This window comes from Gorilla gorilla, chromosome 11 (assembly GCF_029281585.2).
Source record: "Gorilla gorilla gorilla isolate KB3781 chromosome 11, NHGRI_mGorGor1-v2.1_pri, whole genome shotgun sequence".
Taxonomy (NCBI): domain Eukaryota; kingdom Metazoa; phylum Chordata; class Mammalia; order Primates; family Hominidae; genus Gorilla; species Gorilla gorilla.
Window position 1 is genome coordinate 69,383,238 of NC_073235.2, and position 16,288 is coordinate 69,399,525.

At 37.5% G+C, this 16,288-nt stretch overlaps 1 protein-coding gene across 2 annotated transcripts in view; it reads left to right on the forward strand.

The window, feature by feature from the left end:
• Positions 1–470: 470 nt before the first annotated feature.
• XIRP2 (xin actin binding repeat containing 2) overlaps positions 471–16,288 on the forward strand; it is a 349,635-nt gene continuing 333,817 nt past the window's right edge. The window contains exon 1 of one of the 2 annotated variants that reach the window (XM_055380256.1): positions 471–890. In XM_055380256.1, the coding sequence (XP_055236231.1) occupies positions 483–890 (408 nt within the window). In that variant the 5' untranslated portion in view covers positions 471–482. The remainder of the gene's footprint in view (positions 891–16,288) is intronic. The other variant, XM_055380257.2, reaches the window with a different exon arrangement.

Below are 16,288 nucleotides of genomic sequence, written 5' to 3' on the forward strand. Positions count from 1 at the left end.
AGACTTTAACAGAAACCAGTAATTCCAAAGGAAATTTTGAACTGTTACAGGCAGGAAATGAACCATTTTGCTTTCTTGTTAGACTTTTTAAATTGCCCTTTTCTTAGAATGTACTAAACAATGAAGTAACACTGTTCAAATTTTATATTTTAAATAATTGTTGGCTGATTTTCGATAAAAGGAAAATGGAAGAAAATCGTGTGTTCTTCACTTTTGTTTCTTTATATTCAAACTGCCGTGGCTATACAAACCACACCTCTCCGTAATCTGTGTAATTCTAATTTAATTTACATAACTTTGTGGGGTGAAGTGAAGAGCCAGAAATTGTGTGGAATTGTATAGGAAAGCTGGATTTCTTTACTAAGACCCAAACCCCAAGAGCTGTTGCTCCTAGAGTATTTTGAGTCTGAAAATGACTCAGACTCCTGAGTGTATCATTGATAAAAGGATTTTTGATATTGCAGGACAACCTGGACCCATCCATGTTCCCAATGCAGAAGGGCTCCCTCAACCTCCTGAGGCAGAAATGGGAATCTTGTGATTATCAGAGAAGTGAGTGTTATCCCAGGGACAGCCATTGTACAATTTTCCAGCCTCAGGAAAGCAAAGTGCTTGAGCCTGAAGGAGAGGTAGTATCAGCATCTGAATCTTTGGATCCCACAAGTCTGCCCTACAGTACAGGGGAAGAGATGTGGAGTTCGAAGCCGGAAGAGAAGGATTCTGTGGACAAGAGTAACAACACCAGGGAATATGGTCGGCCAGAAGTGCTGAAGGAGGATTCGCTGAGCAGTCGGCGCAGGATTGAGCGCTTTTCCATTGCCCTTGATGAGCTGAGGAGTGTGTTTGAGGCTCCTGAGAGTGGAAACAAACCAGCTGAGTACGGTGGAAAGGTAAGGAGCCATTGATTGAGAGTCTATGTTTACATATGACTTCCTTGCCTAGCCTACCATTTATTACTAAGCATGTAATCATTCCCCCCAGCCAGTATTCTAGACAGATGTCCTGAAGCCGATATGTAATGCAGTGTGAAATGTGACATCCTCTCCTATTAATTTTCTCTATGGTCTGCTTCAATGTGGACTTGACTTCCTTTTTCTTCCATAAAAACAATATTGATATGCCCTCTTATGTTGATGTTTCTGTATGTATGTGCCTTATTTCTACAACTACGTTGTAAATTCCTGAGAGGCAGGAACAATTTCTAACCACTCTTTGTGCCTCAAACATTTAACAAATGGTGTTACTTTTAGCCAAAGCTCTATGAGGATTTATCAGTAATGATGCTGACATGGAATAAATGAAGGCTTTGGAACCGCAGTGATCTAGGTTTTAATCCTAAAGCCTGCCATTAACTTCTCTAGCTGAATGACACTTAACCTTAGAAATACAAATGTCTTAATCTGCTACTTTACATGGATCTTGTGAAGATTATAGGTAACATATTTTAAACACTAAGGGTAGAGTCTGGAATATTTTGTGGTAGGTGATGATCATTCCTCAGTGATTATGGTGTACTATAATGCCACATATAAAATATGTCTATTACCTAAAGAGGGCATTTAGCCAAATTTAGGAAACAGGATTAGCAACATTATTAACTAAGACCACATTTATACTTTTGCAGTAATTAAAAGCAATTACTATTTCAACTGGAATTACTTGAATTTATTACACTCATTAGGGCCTGCGCATAATAGAGATTATAGTTGAATTTTGCAAAGAATTAATAAATTATCTCAGGTTTTCCTTTATAAAGCAAACTTCACGCTTTTTTGTTTGTTTGATTTTTTTGTGTTTTATTTGGTTTTCACCTAATGACAGTTTTATCAGAAAGATATACAGTCGTATTCTTGTTAATGGATAATTAGCCTTCATAGAAGGCATCACAGAAATAGAAAATTTTTGAAAATCAATTATTTTGCTAATTCTTGCTTCCAGTTGTCTTATTGGGAAATATGTAGTAAGCTATCCTTCTTGAAAATCAAGTAACTCTAATTTGTTTAATGATAATAAGAGATATGAAGTTATATTTATGAGGTTATGTAGAGACTAGAGAATCTCTTAAAACATGCAACTATTTGCTGATCCCTGATTTGAAGATTTTCTTTTTCTATTTCACAGGTGCAATCCTTTTTGTTTATACTTTTATATCTTTTAGATGAATGTTTAGGGATTGGGGTACACAACAAAGATAGTTACAATGTCATTTATTTTTTATCTTTATGAATTGAGAAAAGTAAAGCCACAGAAAATAATTTCCATTCAATCTCTGTTGACTTTACTGTAATAATTTTGAATATTTACCCAAGATAACTGACAAAAGAAATGACCAAAGGTAGAAAAAGTCATCTACATAAATGATGTAATGTAACCTACTCTCATCTGGATGAGATGCAACTGCTTATATACAACAGTAAGATAATAACACATTAATGAGTTTCTGATTTAAATGTGAGATTACTAATATTCAGCATGATAGGTGGTTTGCCATCTAGTAACTATAAAAATAATTATGCAAAGAACCAGATATATTAAAACCACCATTTGCCTTGTAAAAATGAGATTAGTTTAGTATATGTAACATACTGTTTTAAATATTCTAAGGTTCTATGTCATAATATGGTATTTCCATAAATGTATGAAACAAGGTTGATGGATTTAAAAATTTCTTATCCATAGAAGACACATAGTTTTTAGAATCAGTTCACAAAAAAAGTGTTACGAATGTTTGCAAACTTATTTTCTATATAAATTGTACAACAAAGGGGACGAGGAGAAAAAGAACAAAGAGAGCTCAATGAGGAATTAACTTGTTTTCTCCAAGTGGAGTATTTTGTTATATTATTAGGCATGCAAAAAGAATTCTAGTTCAACCAAATTTAAAATTATGTATTTCACCCCATAGCATATTGATTACATACAACTTAATTATTAGTTTTTATAGGTGCTTTTTTCTTTCTCATGTGACCACTTTATATTATTTAGTGCTTCATTATAAAGTCATGATATAATATTTATTTGCAGAAATTATCTAAAAAATTCTGGCTACTTTATAACTCTGCCATTTATGTTTTTGGAGACTACTGACATATTGGGGATGTGGAAAAAGGTATTCAATATTTATTAAACTTAAAGCAAGGACAGAAAATAATTTCAAATAAGGAAAATCTTTGGTAACTAGTAAATCATCTCAACCATAAGGAACAATAAACTACATTTTAATGTTGCTATGGAAGGAAACCCTTCAGTAGTAGGCACTTGGTTTATAAAATTTGTAAAATAATTGCAGTAAATTGAGAGCTTGTAGAATTTTTAAAGGTATGGAATATCGTGTATATGTACATCTATTTACAAGTAAATAGACATACATAAACATACACATATACACATACATTATGTATACATACATGCATATATAACTATACATTTTAATGTATTTTTATATAATATATGTGTATGTGTATGTATATTTACTTGTAAGTAGAGGTACATTACAATAGACATTATAATGTATGTGTATATGTATATGTACACAGTTTTTAATCTAAATATTTTTCAGCAAACAAAGGGGAAATGTACATATTCATTATAATGTGTCTGTTTAAGGAGAGTTTGGTCAGACAAACATTTATTACTAGGAAAAGGGATCTACAAGACTCTTAATATTTTTCTCAAAAGGCCAGGCACAGTGGCTCACACCTGTTTTCCCAGCACTTTGGGAAACCTGAGGCAGGAGAATCACTTGTTGCCAGGGGTTCCAGAACAGCCCAAGCAACATAGCAAAACCCTGTCTCTACAAATATTTAAAAACTAGCTGGCTTGGGAGTCTGAGTCAGGAGGATCCCTTGATCCCATGAGCAAGGGGTTGCTATGATTGCACCACTGCATTCCATCCTGGGTGACAGAGTGAGACTCCATCAATAAGCAAACAAACATTATTTTCTATAAGTGTGCAAGGTCATTAAAAAGAGATATCAATACCTAAAACATTCACTATTTCAGAGTCTTTGTTAAAACAATTTATTCTAACATAATTACAATAGAAAATCAGTGAGAAATTCTTAAAATAATTTTTTCATTTTATAATTTTCCAAAATGAACACAACCTATTATCATTTCTAAAACACCCTGTTAAAACAACTTAGAATGAAGATTTAAACTGAATATTTTCATGCTTATGAGGCAGACTATAATCCAAAGATACAAATTCATGTAAGCATCCTCTCAAATAAATGACGTAGAACATAATTTTAAGAGTTTTTAAGAATTTACAAAAATTTGTTGCAAAATTACAGATCTTTGAAAGAATGTCACATCCATTTGTAAAACTAAGAAATACCTTGTTATTATGTAACTTGTCAATAGCATTTGCTGTGTAACAAACCACCCCAAAAATAATGGGGTTAGAACATTAGTGGCTTTACAATTGTTTAGAAGTCTCTGATGAGCTTGGCAGTTCATCTGATCTTGTCTGATGTCACTCATGTGTCTATGGTCAGCTGCAAAGTCAGCGGGAATCTGGCTATTCTAGGATGACAACAGAGCTGGGACAACTCAACTCTGCATCTCTCCTCCTCAGGTAGGTTACCCAGATGTATGGACAGGTCATAGAAGTTTTTTTTTTCTTTTAATACTTTAAGTTCTAGGGTACATGTGCACAACGTGCAGGTTTGTTACATATGTATACATGTGCCGTGTTGGTGTGCTGCACCCATTAACTCGTCGTTTACATTAGGTATATCTCCTAAGGCTATCCCTGCCCCCTCCCCCCACCCCATGACAGGCACCAGTGTGTGATGTTCCCCTTACTGTGTCCAAGTGTTCTCGTTGTTCAATTCCCACCTATGAGTGAGAACATGCAGTGTTTGGTTTTTTGTCTTTGCGTTAGTTTGCTGAGAATGATGGTTTCCAGCTTCATCCGTGTCCCTACAAAGGACATGAACTCATCCTTTTTTATGGCTGCATAGTATTCCATGATGTATATGTGCCACATTTACTTAATCCAGTGTATCATTGATGGACATTTGCGTTGGTTCCAAGTCTTTGCTATTGTGAATAGTGCTGCAATAAACATATGTGTGCATATGTCTTTATAGCAGCATGATTTATAATCCTTTGGGTATATACCCAATAATGGGATGGCTGGGTTAAATGGTTTGTCTACTTCTAGATCCTTGAGGAATCGCCATACTGTCTTCCACAGTGGTTGAACTAGTTTATAGTCCCACCAACAGTGTAAAAGTGTTCCTATTTCTCTACGTCCTCTCCAGCACCTGTTGTTTCCTGACATTTTAATGATTGCCATTCTAACTGGTGTGAGATGGTATCTTATTGTGGTTTTGATTTGCATTTCTCTGATGGCCAGTGATGATGAGCATTTTTTCATGTGTTTTTTGGCTGCATAAATGTCTTCTTTTGAGAAGTGCCTGTTCATATCCTTCGCCCACTTTTTGATGGGGTTGTTTGTTTTTTTCTTGTAAGTTTGTTTGAGTTCTTTGTAGATTCTGGATATTAGCCCTTTGTCAGATGAGTAGATTGCAAAAATTTTCTCCCATTCTTTAGGTTGCCTGTTCACTCTGATGGCAGTTTCTTTTGCTGTGCAGAAGCTGTGTAGTTTAATTAGATCCCATTTGTCAATTTTGGCTTTTGTTGCCACTGCTTTTGGTGTTTTAGACATGAAGTCCTTGCCCATGCCTATGTCCTGAATGGTATTGCCTAGGTTTTCTTCTAGGGTTTTTATGGCTTTAGGTCTGACATTTAACTCTTTAATCCATCTTGAATTAATTTTTCATATAAGGTGTAAGGAAGGGATCCAGTTTCAGATTTCTACATATGACTGGCTAGTTTTCCTAGCACCATTTATTAAATAGGGAATCCTTTCCCCATTTCTTGTTTTTGTCAGGTTTGTCAAAGATCAGATGGTTGTAGATGTGTGGTATTATTTCTGAGGGCTCTGTTCTGTTCCATTGGTCTATATCTCTGTTTTGGTACCAGTACCATGCTGTTTTGGTTACTATAGTCTTGTAGTATAGTTTGAAGTCAGGTAGCGTGATGCCTCCAGCTTTGTTCTTTTGGCTTAGGATTGTCTTGGCAATGTGGGCCCTTTTTTGGTTCCATATGAACTTTAAAGTAGTTTTTTCCAAGTCTGTGAAGAAAGTCATTGGTAGCTTGATGGGGATGGCATTGAATCTATAAATTACCTTGGGCAGTATGGCCATTTTCATGATATTGATTCTTCCTATCCATGAGCATAGAATGTTCTTCCATTTGTTTGTGTCCTCTTTTATTTCATTGAACAGTGATTTGTAGTTCTCCTTGAAGAGGTCCTTCACATCCCTTGTAAGTTGGATTCTTAAGTATTTTATTCTCTTTGAAGCAATTGTGAATGGGAGTTCACTCATGATTTGGCTCTCTGTTTGTCTGTTATTGGTGTATAGAATGCTTGTGATTTTTGCACATTGATTTTGTATCCTGAGACTTTGCTGAAGTTGCTTATCAGCTTAAGGAGATTTTGGGCTGAGACAATGGGGTTTTCTAGATATACAATCAGGTCATATGCAAACAGGGATAATTTGACTTCCTCTTTTCCTAATTGAATACCCTTAATTTATTTCTCTTGCCTGATTGCCCTAGCCAGAACTTCCAACACTATGTTGAATAGGAGTGGTGAGAGAGGGCATCCCTGTCTTGTGCCAGTTTTCAAAGGGAATGCTTCCAGTTTTTGCCCATTTAGTATGATATTGGCTGTGGGTTTGTCATAAATAGCTCTTATTATTTTGAGATACATCCCATCAATACCTAGTTTATTGATTTAGCATGAAGTGCTGTTGAATTTTGTCAAAGGCCTTTTCTGCATCTGTTCAGATAATCATGTGGTTTTTATCTTTGGTTCTGTTTATATGCTGGATTATGTTTATTGATTTGTGTATGTTGAACCAGCCTTGCATCCCAGGGATGAAGCCCACTTGATCATGGTGGATAAGCTTTTTGATGTGCCGCTGGATTCGGTTTGCCAGTATTTTACTGAGGATTTATGCATCAATGTTCATCAGAGATATTGGTCTAAAATTTTCTTTTGTTGTTGTGTCTCTGTCAGACTTTGGTATCACGATGATGCTGGCCTCATAAAATGAGTTAGGGAGGATTCCCTCTTTTTCTATTGATTGGAATAGTTTCAGAAGGAATGGTACCAGCTTCTCCTTGTACCTCTGGTAGAATTCAGCTGTGAATCAGTCTGGTCCTGGGCTTTTTTTGGTTGGTAAGCTATTGATTATTGCCTCAATTTCACAGCCAGTTATTAGTCTATTCAGGGATTCAACTTCTTCCTGGTTTAGTCTTGGGAGGGTGTATGTGTCAAGGAATTTATCTATTTCTTCTAGATTTTCTAGTTTATTTGCATAGAGGTGTTTATAGTATTCTCTGATGGTATTTTGTATTTCTGTGGGATCGGTGGTGATATTCCCTTTATCATTTTTTATGGCATCTATTTCATTCTTCTCTCTTTTCTTCTTTATTAGTCTTGCTGGTGGTCTATCAATTTTGTCGATCCTTTCAAAAAACCAGCTCCTGGATTCATTGATTTTTTGAAGGGTTTTTTGTGTCTCTATCTCCTTCAGTTCTGCTCTGATCCTAGTTATTTCTTGCCTTCTGCTAGCTTTTGAATGTGTTTGCCCTTCCTTCTCTAGTTCTTTCAATTGTGATGTTAGGGTGTCAACTTTAGATTTTTCCTGCTTTCTCTTGTGGGCATTTAGTGCTGTAAATTTCCCTCTACACACTGCTTTGAATGTGTCCCAGAGATTCTGGTATGTTGTGTCTTTGTTCTCATTGGTTTCAAAGAACATCTTTATTTCTGCCTTCATTTCGTTATATACCCAGTAGTCATTCAGGAGTAGGTTGTTCAGTTTCCATGTAGTTGAGCAGTTTTGAGTGAGTTTCTTAATCCTGAGCTCTAGTTTGATTGCACTGTGGTCTGAGAGACAGTTGGTTATAATTTCTGTCCTTTTACATTTGCTGAGGAGTGCTTTACTTCCAACTATGTGGTCAATTTTGGAATAAGTGTGATGTGGTGCTGAGAAGAATGTATATTCTGTTGATTTGGGGTGGAGAGTTCTGTAGATGTCTATTAGGTCCGCTTGTTACAGAGCTGCGTTCAATTCCTGGATATCCTTGTTAACTTTCTGTCTCATTGATCTGTCTAATGTTGACAGTGGGGTTTTAAAGTCTCCCATTATTATTGTGTGGGAGTCTAAGTCTCTTTGTAGGTCACTCAGGACTTGCTTTATGAATCTGGGTGCTCCTGTATTGGGTGCATATATATTTAGAGTAGTTAGCTCTTCTTGTTGAATTGATCCCTTTACCATTATGTAATGGCCTTGTCTCTTTTGAGCTTTGTTGGTTTAAAGTCTGTTTTATCCAAGACTAGGATTGCAACCCCTGCCTTTTTTTTGTTTTCCATTTGCTTGGTAGATCTTCCTCCATCCCTTTATTTTGAGCCTATGTGTGTCTCTGCCCATGAGATGGGTCTCCTCAATACAGCAACCTGATGGATCTTGACTCTTCATCCAATTTGCCAGTCTGTGTCTTTTAATTGGAGCATTTAGCCCATTTCAATTTAAGGATAATATTGTTATGTGTGAATTTGATCCTGTCGTTATGATGTTAGCTGGTTATTTTGCTCATTAGTTGATGCGGTTTCTTCCTAGTATTGATGGTCTTAATAATTTGTCATGTTTTTGCTGTGGCTGGTACTGGTTGTTCCTTTCCATGTTTAGTGCTTCCTTCAGGAGCTCTTGTAGGGCAGGCCTGGTGGTGACAAAATCTCTCAGCATTTACTTGTCTGTAAAGGATTTTATTTCTCCTTCACTTATGAAGCTTAGTTTGGCTGGATATGAAATTCTGGGTTGAAAATACTTTTCTTTAAGAATGTTGATTTGGCCTCCACTCTCTTCTGGCTTGTAGAGTTTCTGCTGAGAGATCCGCTGTTAGTCTGATGGGCTTCACTTTGTGAGTAACCTGACCTTTCTCTCTGTCTGCCCTTAACATTTTTTCCTTCATTTCGACTTTGGTGAATCTGACAATTATGTGTCTTGGAGTTGTTCTTCTCGAGGAGTATCTTTGTGGCATTCTCTGTATTTCCTGAATTTGAATATTGGCCTGCCTTGCTAGGTTGGGGAAGTTCTCCTGGATAATATCCTGCAGAGTGTTTTCCAAGTTGGTTCCATTCTCCCCGTCATTTTCAGGTACACCAATCAGACATAGATTTGGTCTTTTCACATAGTCCCATATTTCTTGGAGGCTTTGTTCATTTCTTTTTACTCTTTTTTCTCTAAACTTCTCTTCTCGCTTCATTTCATTCATTTGTTCTTCAATCACTGATACCCTTTCTTCCAGTTGATCGAGTCGGCTACTGAAGCTTGTGCATTCGTCACATAGTTCTCGTGCCATGTTTTTCAGCTCCATCAGGTCATTTAATGACTTCTCTACTTTGGTTATTCTAGTTAGCCATTAGTCTAATCTTTTTTCAAGGTTTTTATCTTCTTTGCAATGGGTTCGAACTTCCTCCTTTAGCTTGGAGAAGTTTGATCGTCTGAAGCCTTCTTCTCTCAACTTGTCAAATTCACTCTCCATCCAGCTTTGTTCTGTTGCTGGTGAGGAGCTGCATTCCTTTGGGGGGGAGAGGTGCTCTGAGTTTTAGAATTTTCAGCTTTTCTGCTCTGTTTTTTCCCCATCTTTGTGGTTTTATCTACCTTTGGTCTTTGATGATGGTGACATACAGATGGGGATTTGGTGTGGATGTCCTTTCTGTTTGTTAGTTTTCCTTCTAACAGTCAGGACCCTCAGCTGCAGGTTTGTTGGAGTTTGCTGGAAGTCCACTCGAGACCCTGTTTCCCTGGGTATCAGCAGCAGAGGCTGCAGAACAGCGAATATTGCTGAACAGCAAATGTTGCTGCCTGATCGTTCCTCTGGAAGCTTCGTCTCAGAGGGTTACCCGGCCGTGTGAGGTGTCAATCTGTCCCTACTGGAGGATACCTCCCAGTCAGGCTACTCAGGGGTCAGGGACCCACTTGAGGAGGCAGTCTGTCCGTTCTCAGATCTCAAACTCCATGCTGGGAGAACCACTACTCACTTCAAAGCTGTCAGACAGGGATGTTTAAGTCTGCAGAAGTTTCTGCTGCCTTTTGTTCAGCTATGCCTTGCCCCCCAGAGGTGGAGTCTACAGAGGCAGGCAGGCCTCCTTGAGCTGCGGTGGGCTCCACCCAGTTCGAGCTTCCTGGCCACTTTGTTTACCTACTCAAGCCTCAGCAATGGTGGGCACCCCTCCCCCAGCCTCGCTGCTGCCTTGCAGATCAATCTCAGACTGCCGTGCTAGCAATGAGTGAGGCTCCGTGGGCGTGGGACCCTCTGAGCCAGGCATGGGATATAATCTCCTGGGGTGCCATTTGCTCAGTTGGAAATGCAGAAATCACCCATCTTCTGTGTCGCTCACGCTGGGAGCTGTAGACTGGAGCTGTTCCTATTCAGCCATCTTGGAACTGCCCCAGGTCATAGAAGTTTTAAGAGAGAAAGTAGGAACACATGAGGCCTGTGGAGGGCTATATTCAGAATTTGCACATTACTTCTCCATGTTCTATTGTTCAAAGTAGCCACAAAGTAAGCCAGATTAAAAGTGTACTGACATAGACTCCACCTCTTGACAGAAGGAAATGCAAATTTGCATTTGCAAAGGGAAATAGATAATAGGAGAAGAATAATTGCAGCCATTTTACAAACACTCTCCCACAGGTAAGTTTAACTAAATACATGCAAAAATCAGGATCATTTAATGTATCATGAATTAACCATAAACAGTAGAAGGATCCAAGTTGACAAGTATTTGTGGATGAAACTCATGACTTATTCTTCACTTAGATTCGTGTAAGTGACTACTCTGGTGATAGTTATTTTGATAGGCAGAATAACAAAGGCCTCCCAAAGATATTTACATTCTAATCCCCAGAACATACAAGTATGTTATCCAACATGTCAAAAGGGACGTTACAAATGTGATTAATAATCTTGAAATGCAAAGATTTTCATGAATTATCCCAGATGAAAACTGAGTCCTTATCAGAGGAACACAGGATGTCAGATTGAGAGAGTCGGAGGAGTTATGATGAAAGAAGCAAAAGCTGACATGATGCAGGGCCATGACCCAGAAAATTGAGGCAGCCCATAGGAACTGGAAAACGCAAGGAAATGGATGCTCCCCAAGGGCTTTGGACACCTGGAGTTTAACCTGTGAAATTTATTTCTGAATTTGACTTCTGGCACTCTAAGATAATAAATGTGTGCCGTATTTTTTTGTTTTGTTTTGTTTTTTGAGATGGAGTCTCGCTCGTCGCCCAGGCTGGAGTGCAGCGGTTCGATCTCGGCTCACTGCAAGCTCTGCCTCCCAGGTTTACGCCATTCTCCTGCCTCTGCCTCCCGAGTAGCTGGGACTACAGGTGCCTGCCACCTTGCCCAGCTAATTTTTTGTATTTTTAGTAGAGATGGGATTTCACCCTGTTAGCCAGGATGATCTTGATCTCCTGACCTCGAGTGATCCACCTGCCTCAGCCTCCCAAAGTGCTGGGATTACAGGCGTGAGCCACCACACCTGGACTAAACGTGTGCTGTTTTAAGCCACAGTGTTTATGGCAATTTGCTATGGAAGCAATAGGAAGCTAATAGAGTTACATTATAGGTCTTTTAAACATTGTTTAAAAATGGTTGGGTAATATATGATTGTGGAGTTTTTCTCTGTTCTTCCCTGACAAGCATATTTCCATATTTCAAAGTCAGGTCTTTGATTTTTTTCTATTTGTAGTTAGTAGTATGAATGCATATAATATTATGTAATCAAGAAACTTCAGTAAATCATAATGTCTTAGTTTTAATTCATCTGTCTTGATCTTCAGCACATAGTCACCTTAAAGATTGAATTAATCAGAAGAAGTTTATTTGTTTGTTTGTTTTTTAAAAAAGACATATTAGTCTGGGAGCGGTGGCTCACACCTGTAATCCCAGCACTTTGGGAGGCCGAGGCAGGTGGATCATGAGGTCAGGAGATTGAGACCATCCTGGCTAACACGATGCAACCACGTCTAGACTAAAAATACAAAAAAAAAATTAGCCAGGTGTGGTGGTGAGTGCCTGTGGTCCCAGCTACTCGGGAGGCTGAGGCAGGAGAATGGCATGAATCTGGGAGGTGGAGCTTGCAGTGAGCCGAGATCTGCCACTGCACTCCAGCCTGGGCGACACAGCAAGACTCCGTCTCAAAAAAAAAAAAAAAAAAAAAGAAATATTATAAAGGAACCTATGAACACAAAAAGCATATGGGATACACTTGCTTCAATTCATATTTTCTGCTGTTGGGTGATATAGATTATGTGAAGAATGTATACAGTTTTTAAATAAAATGAACTTAACTCTGGTTGCCCAGTTTAGAATAGATGCAGTGTTTAAGTTAATTTGGAACAGAACAGGAAGGTGAAAGTTCATCCTTCTTCTCTGAAGCTTCCAGTTGCTGTCCATAGGGATTAGAGAATGAGGCCACTAAAAAGCCTCCCTAAAGAATCCTTTCAGCCTCCTGTATGTTCTCACCATTAATAAGGGGGTTGACTTTTCTATTAATTAATCTATTAATCTAATTATTCTATTCATGTCTTTTAGACTCCAAATGGTAAAGCATCTGATTGTTACAGTAGATTACTTAATGATTTCCTGTGTTTTCAATGCACACTTATGATCTTCCCCCAAACCACACTCACTGATATAATCAGGTTGAGTTTACCTAATTCTCAATAAATACTGTTTCTATCATTTATTTAGGCCCCAGACTTTTGACAAAGACTATTCAAACATGAGCTGAACTGTATCAAAAATAGGAAGCACCATCACCATATACAAGTTGTGCTTCCTTGGAAATCATTGATTTAATCTACTGCATAATCGGAGGCATGGAGAAAACCATGAAGAAAAATGCTAAGGGACCATGAACCTACATGTGCATCAATGATTAAATAGGACATAAATAATTAAAGATGCTATAGTTTTCAGCATATGTGAGTGTCACTCACTCCACTAATCAGAGCCTCTGGTTTTTCATTTAATGACCAATCTGTCCTCTACTTTTTAGTTCTGCATAATATCAGGCATTCAAAAGCATGGCTTAGATTTTGGCTTCCACTACATAAAATCATTTCATTAGATGCTAGAATTTATCTTTGCTCCTTAAACCCAGACATGTGGGACTAGGGGATTCATTTATCTCTTATCTCAGAGCAGCAAGCAGTACTTCTTCTCAGGCGGTTACCTCTGTCAGCGCATTCTGACTCCCCATTCCCCATCCTCCCCTCTCATCAGCGTTTCTGAGGTAACTTCTGTCAAGCATGATGTATTTCTGTAAAAGCACTTAACAGGACAGAAGTTATTAGAATCTTGAAAATGATTACTGAAAAATATATGTCTACCAAACTCTCAAAAATATATAGAAAAATTAAAATGCAGGTTAATATTAGTATAGAGAAAAATAAAAAATAAGGATTATTCTCATAGGAAGAGTTTTAGAGATCTTTGAAGAAATAAAATATTTCTCCTTTGCCTGAAAAAATGGCAAATAGTTTTTTATAGAGTTGAAATGTACAGTTTGATAAAAGTGATCATTTTTGGTTAGAGAATGTATTATACAGAATAATAATTTTCTTTTCAGCATAGCATACGAGAACTTAACATTTGATGACAAAAGTTCAGCTGGAAACCTTGGCTCAGCAACTTTCTCATTGTATAAACTCAAATGACTTATTTTAATTCATTAATCGTTAGTTTTCATATCTGTAAAATAAGGAGATTAATACACCACCTAATTTTTCTGAAGACAAATAATGCAACACCTGAAGGAGAAGAGGCATTTAAGAGGCAGCACCTAATGAAATATAAAAAGTAGCACCAAGGTAGCACTACATGAATATTCCTTCTATTTTCGTTCCTCTGTTATCTCTGTAACCCACTCTATGTCCTTCAGAGAAAATATTTTATCTCAGTGGACTTCTGTTTTCTCATCTATAAAAGAAGAGACTAACACTCTATGGTTTCTAAAAGTGGAAAGAAGCTTTGGGCAAAGAAGATTTTATACATCTGACAACACCTTCGTCTTGCAGCCTGCAGAGGTCCCACTGAGAAGAGCCCTCACTGAGTAATCTTTTAACATAAGTTACAATCCCATTTTGAGATGATGAGACAAAGAGCTGCGGTTTGTTCAATTATAGTTTTCAAAGCTTTATTAAAACTGTAGACAGAGAGAGGACCTCAAGAATACCGCGAGGATGGGCCATAATGTTTTATTTCATTTTATGCAGCTTTTTCTTTGTGGTGTAATTTGTTTTTAAAAATAATGTTAGTGTTCTTTTCACCCACTTACATGTTTGCTATTTTACTGCTTTCTGTCCAGTGTTTTATTTTAGTTAGAAAAAGAAATAGCTGGCAAAACTCCCAACTAAACATATTTGCATGGCCTTTAAGACTTTCAGAGGAAACTGCCATCTCTTCCCATTAGTTTGTGGTAGTGATATGGGCAGTCACAATATGACACTGTTAAAAAACATGGTGCCAGTAACCATACAAGGATGTTAAGCAATACTGACTTGCCTTCCACTGGGAAAACTGCTGTCAGCTCATGCATTGGCATTCTTTGACATTTTACTCAGTAGACTAGTGAGGGTTTTTGCCCTTGTGTTATAAGAATATTGATACTAGCTGTACTGCCCCTGTTAGGAGCCCGATTCTTTTACCCAGCCTATCTTTCTCAGATGTTTATTCAACATTTCTAGTCACTGGTTGAATTAATTTAACAAATACCATAAGTGACTATTTTTTTCCTTTCCCTGTCCTCCTATGACTGATTTTCATACTCTATCAGATTCTTTTCAAAAATCTCACAAGCAGAATAATTGTAAAAGATGCCATCCTACATGAGCTTATCTGATATTTTTTCATGGTTACAGATTTTTGGCAGGAATACCACAGGAGTGATGCTGTTTTGCCCTTCGCAGTACATCATATCTGGAAATACAGTAAATCAATAAGTCTGATTACTGGTGATACCGTGTGATCACTTAGGTGAGGTAATTTCTTCCAGGTTTTCCACAGTAAATGGAAGTTTATCCACCAGGAATGTTGTGGAAAATATTCCTGTGTTAACTTCTTGCAGGATGAGCTTTGGTTTGCTGGTGGACTTTCCGTGATTAGACTTAGAGACTGTCTTTGAAGTGTCGTCTCCATGGCTCTTGGTGGATCCAAAGGCCCCAGTTAAAGACCAAAATTTTCCCTATTTAGTCATCCTTCTAAAGGTAATGTTTTCTTTATTTCTCCCTTTAGTTTATTCTGCTTGTGAGAAGATTCTCGAAAAGAAAATGATAGAGTATGAAAATCAGTCATAGGATGACAGGGAAGGGAAAAAATATTCACTTATGGTATTTGTTAAATTAATTCAGCCAATGAATAGAAATATTGAATAAACATATTTATCTTATTTATCTTTTAAAACATATTTATCTTTGGAAAGACTGAGAAATTACCATGGGTTGGAAAAAACTAAAGTGGCATGAAAACTAAATGGAATGTGGAATCTTCCACCAAATCCTGGGCCAGAAAAGAGGACATCAATGGGAAAGGTGGTAAAAGTCAAATAAGGTTTAATTATTTCCTGCTTTTAAAATTGTACTATGGTTAAATAAGATATTAAGATTAGGGAACATTTATTCCTTTTGCGGGGAAATGATCCTCTGGGGACGAACTTTCTTAATTCCATGTGTTCCCCTGTCTGGTCTCCCTCGTCTAAACCGGTCTCAGGGTTGATATAGCAAAGGTTTCTTTAATGGAGTTGCCCCTTTTTATTCCTCTGACTAAGTCCTTTCTCTGAACTTAGAAGTATGTAATCTTTTGTCAACTCTGAAATTCAAAATACTTAACATAATGTGCAGGGCAGGTACTGACAGTTTGGAGTGGAGGTGGCTGTAAACAACAGGTACAGCCATCCATCCACTCTCTTCCTGGAGATCAAGCAAACTGCAGGCACCTAACCGTGCCCTTGTTTATGATACATAATACAGTGTATTATGTATTTCATAATACATGGCACATAATACTCACTGTATTATGTATGGGAAACAAACGGTTAATACATTTTCCTACGTGGAAAGATATTTCTTTATGTTTAATGTGTAGTGGTGAGTGAATGTTATAACTTCCAAACACCTGAAACAAATTCAAG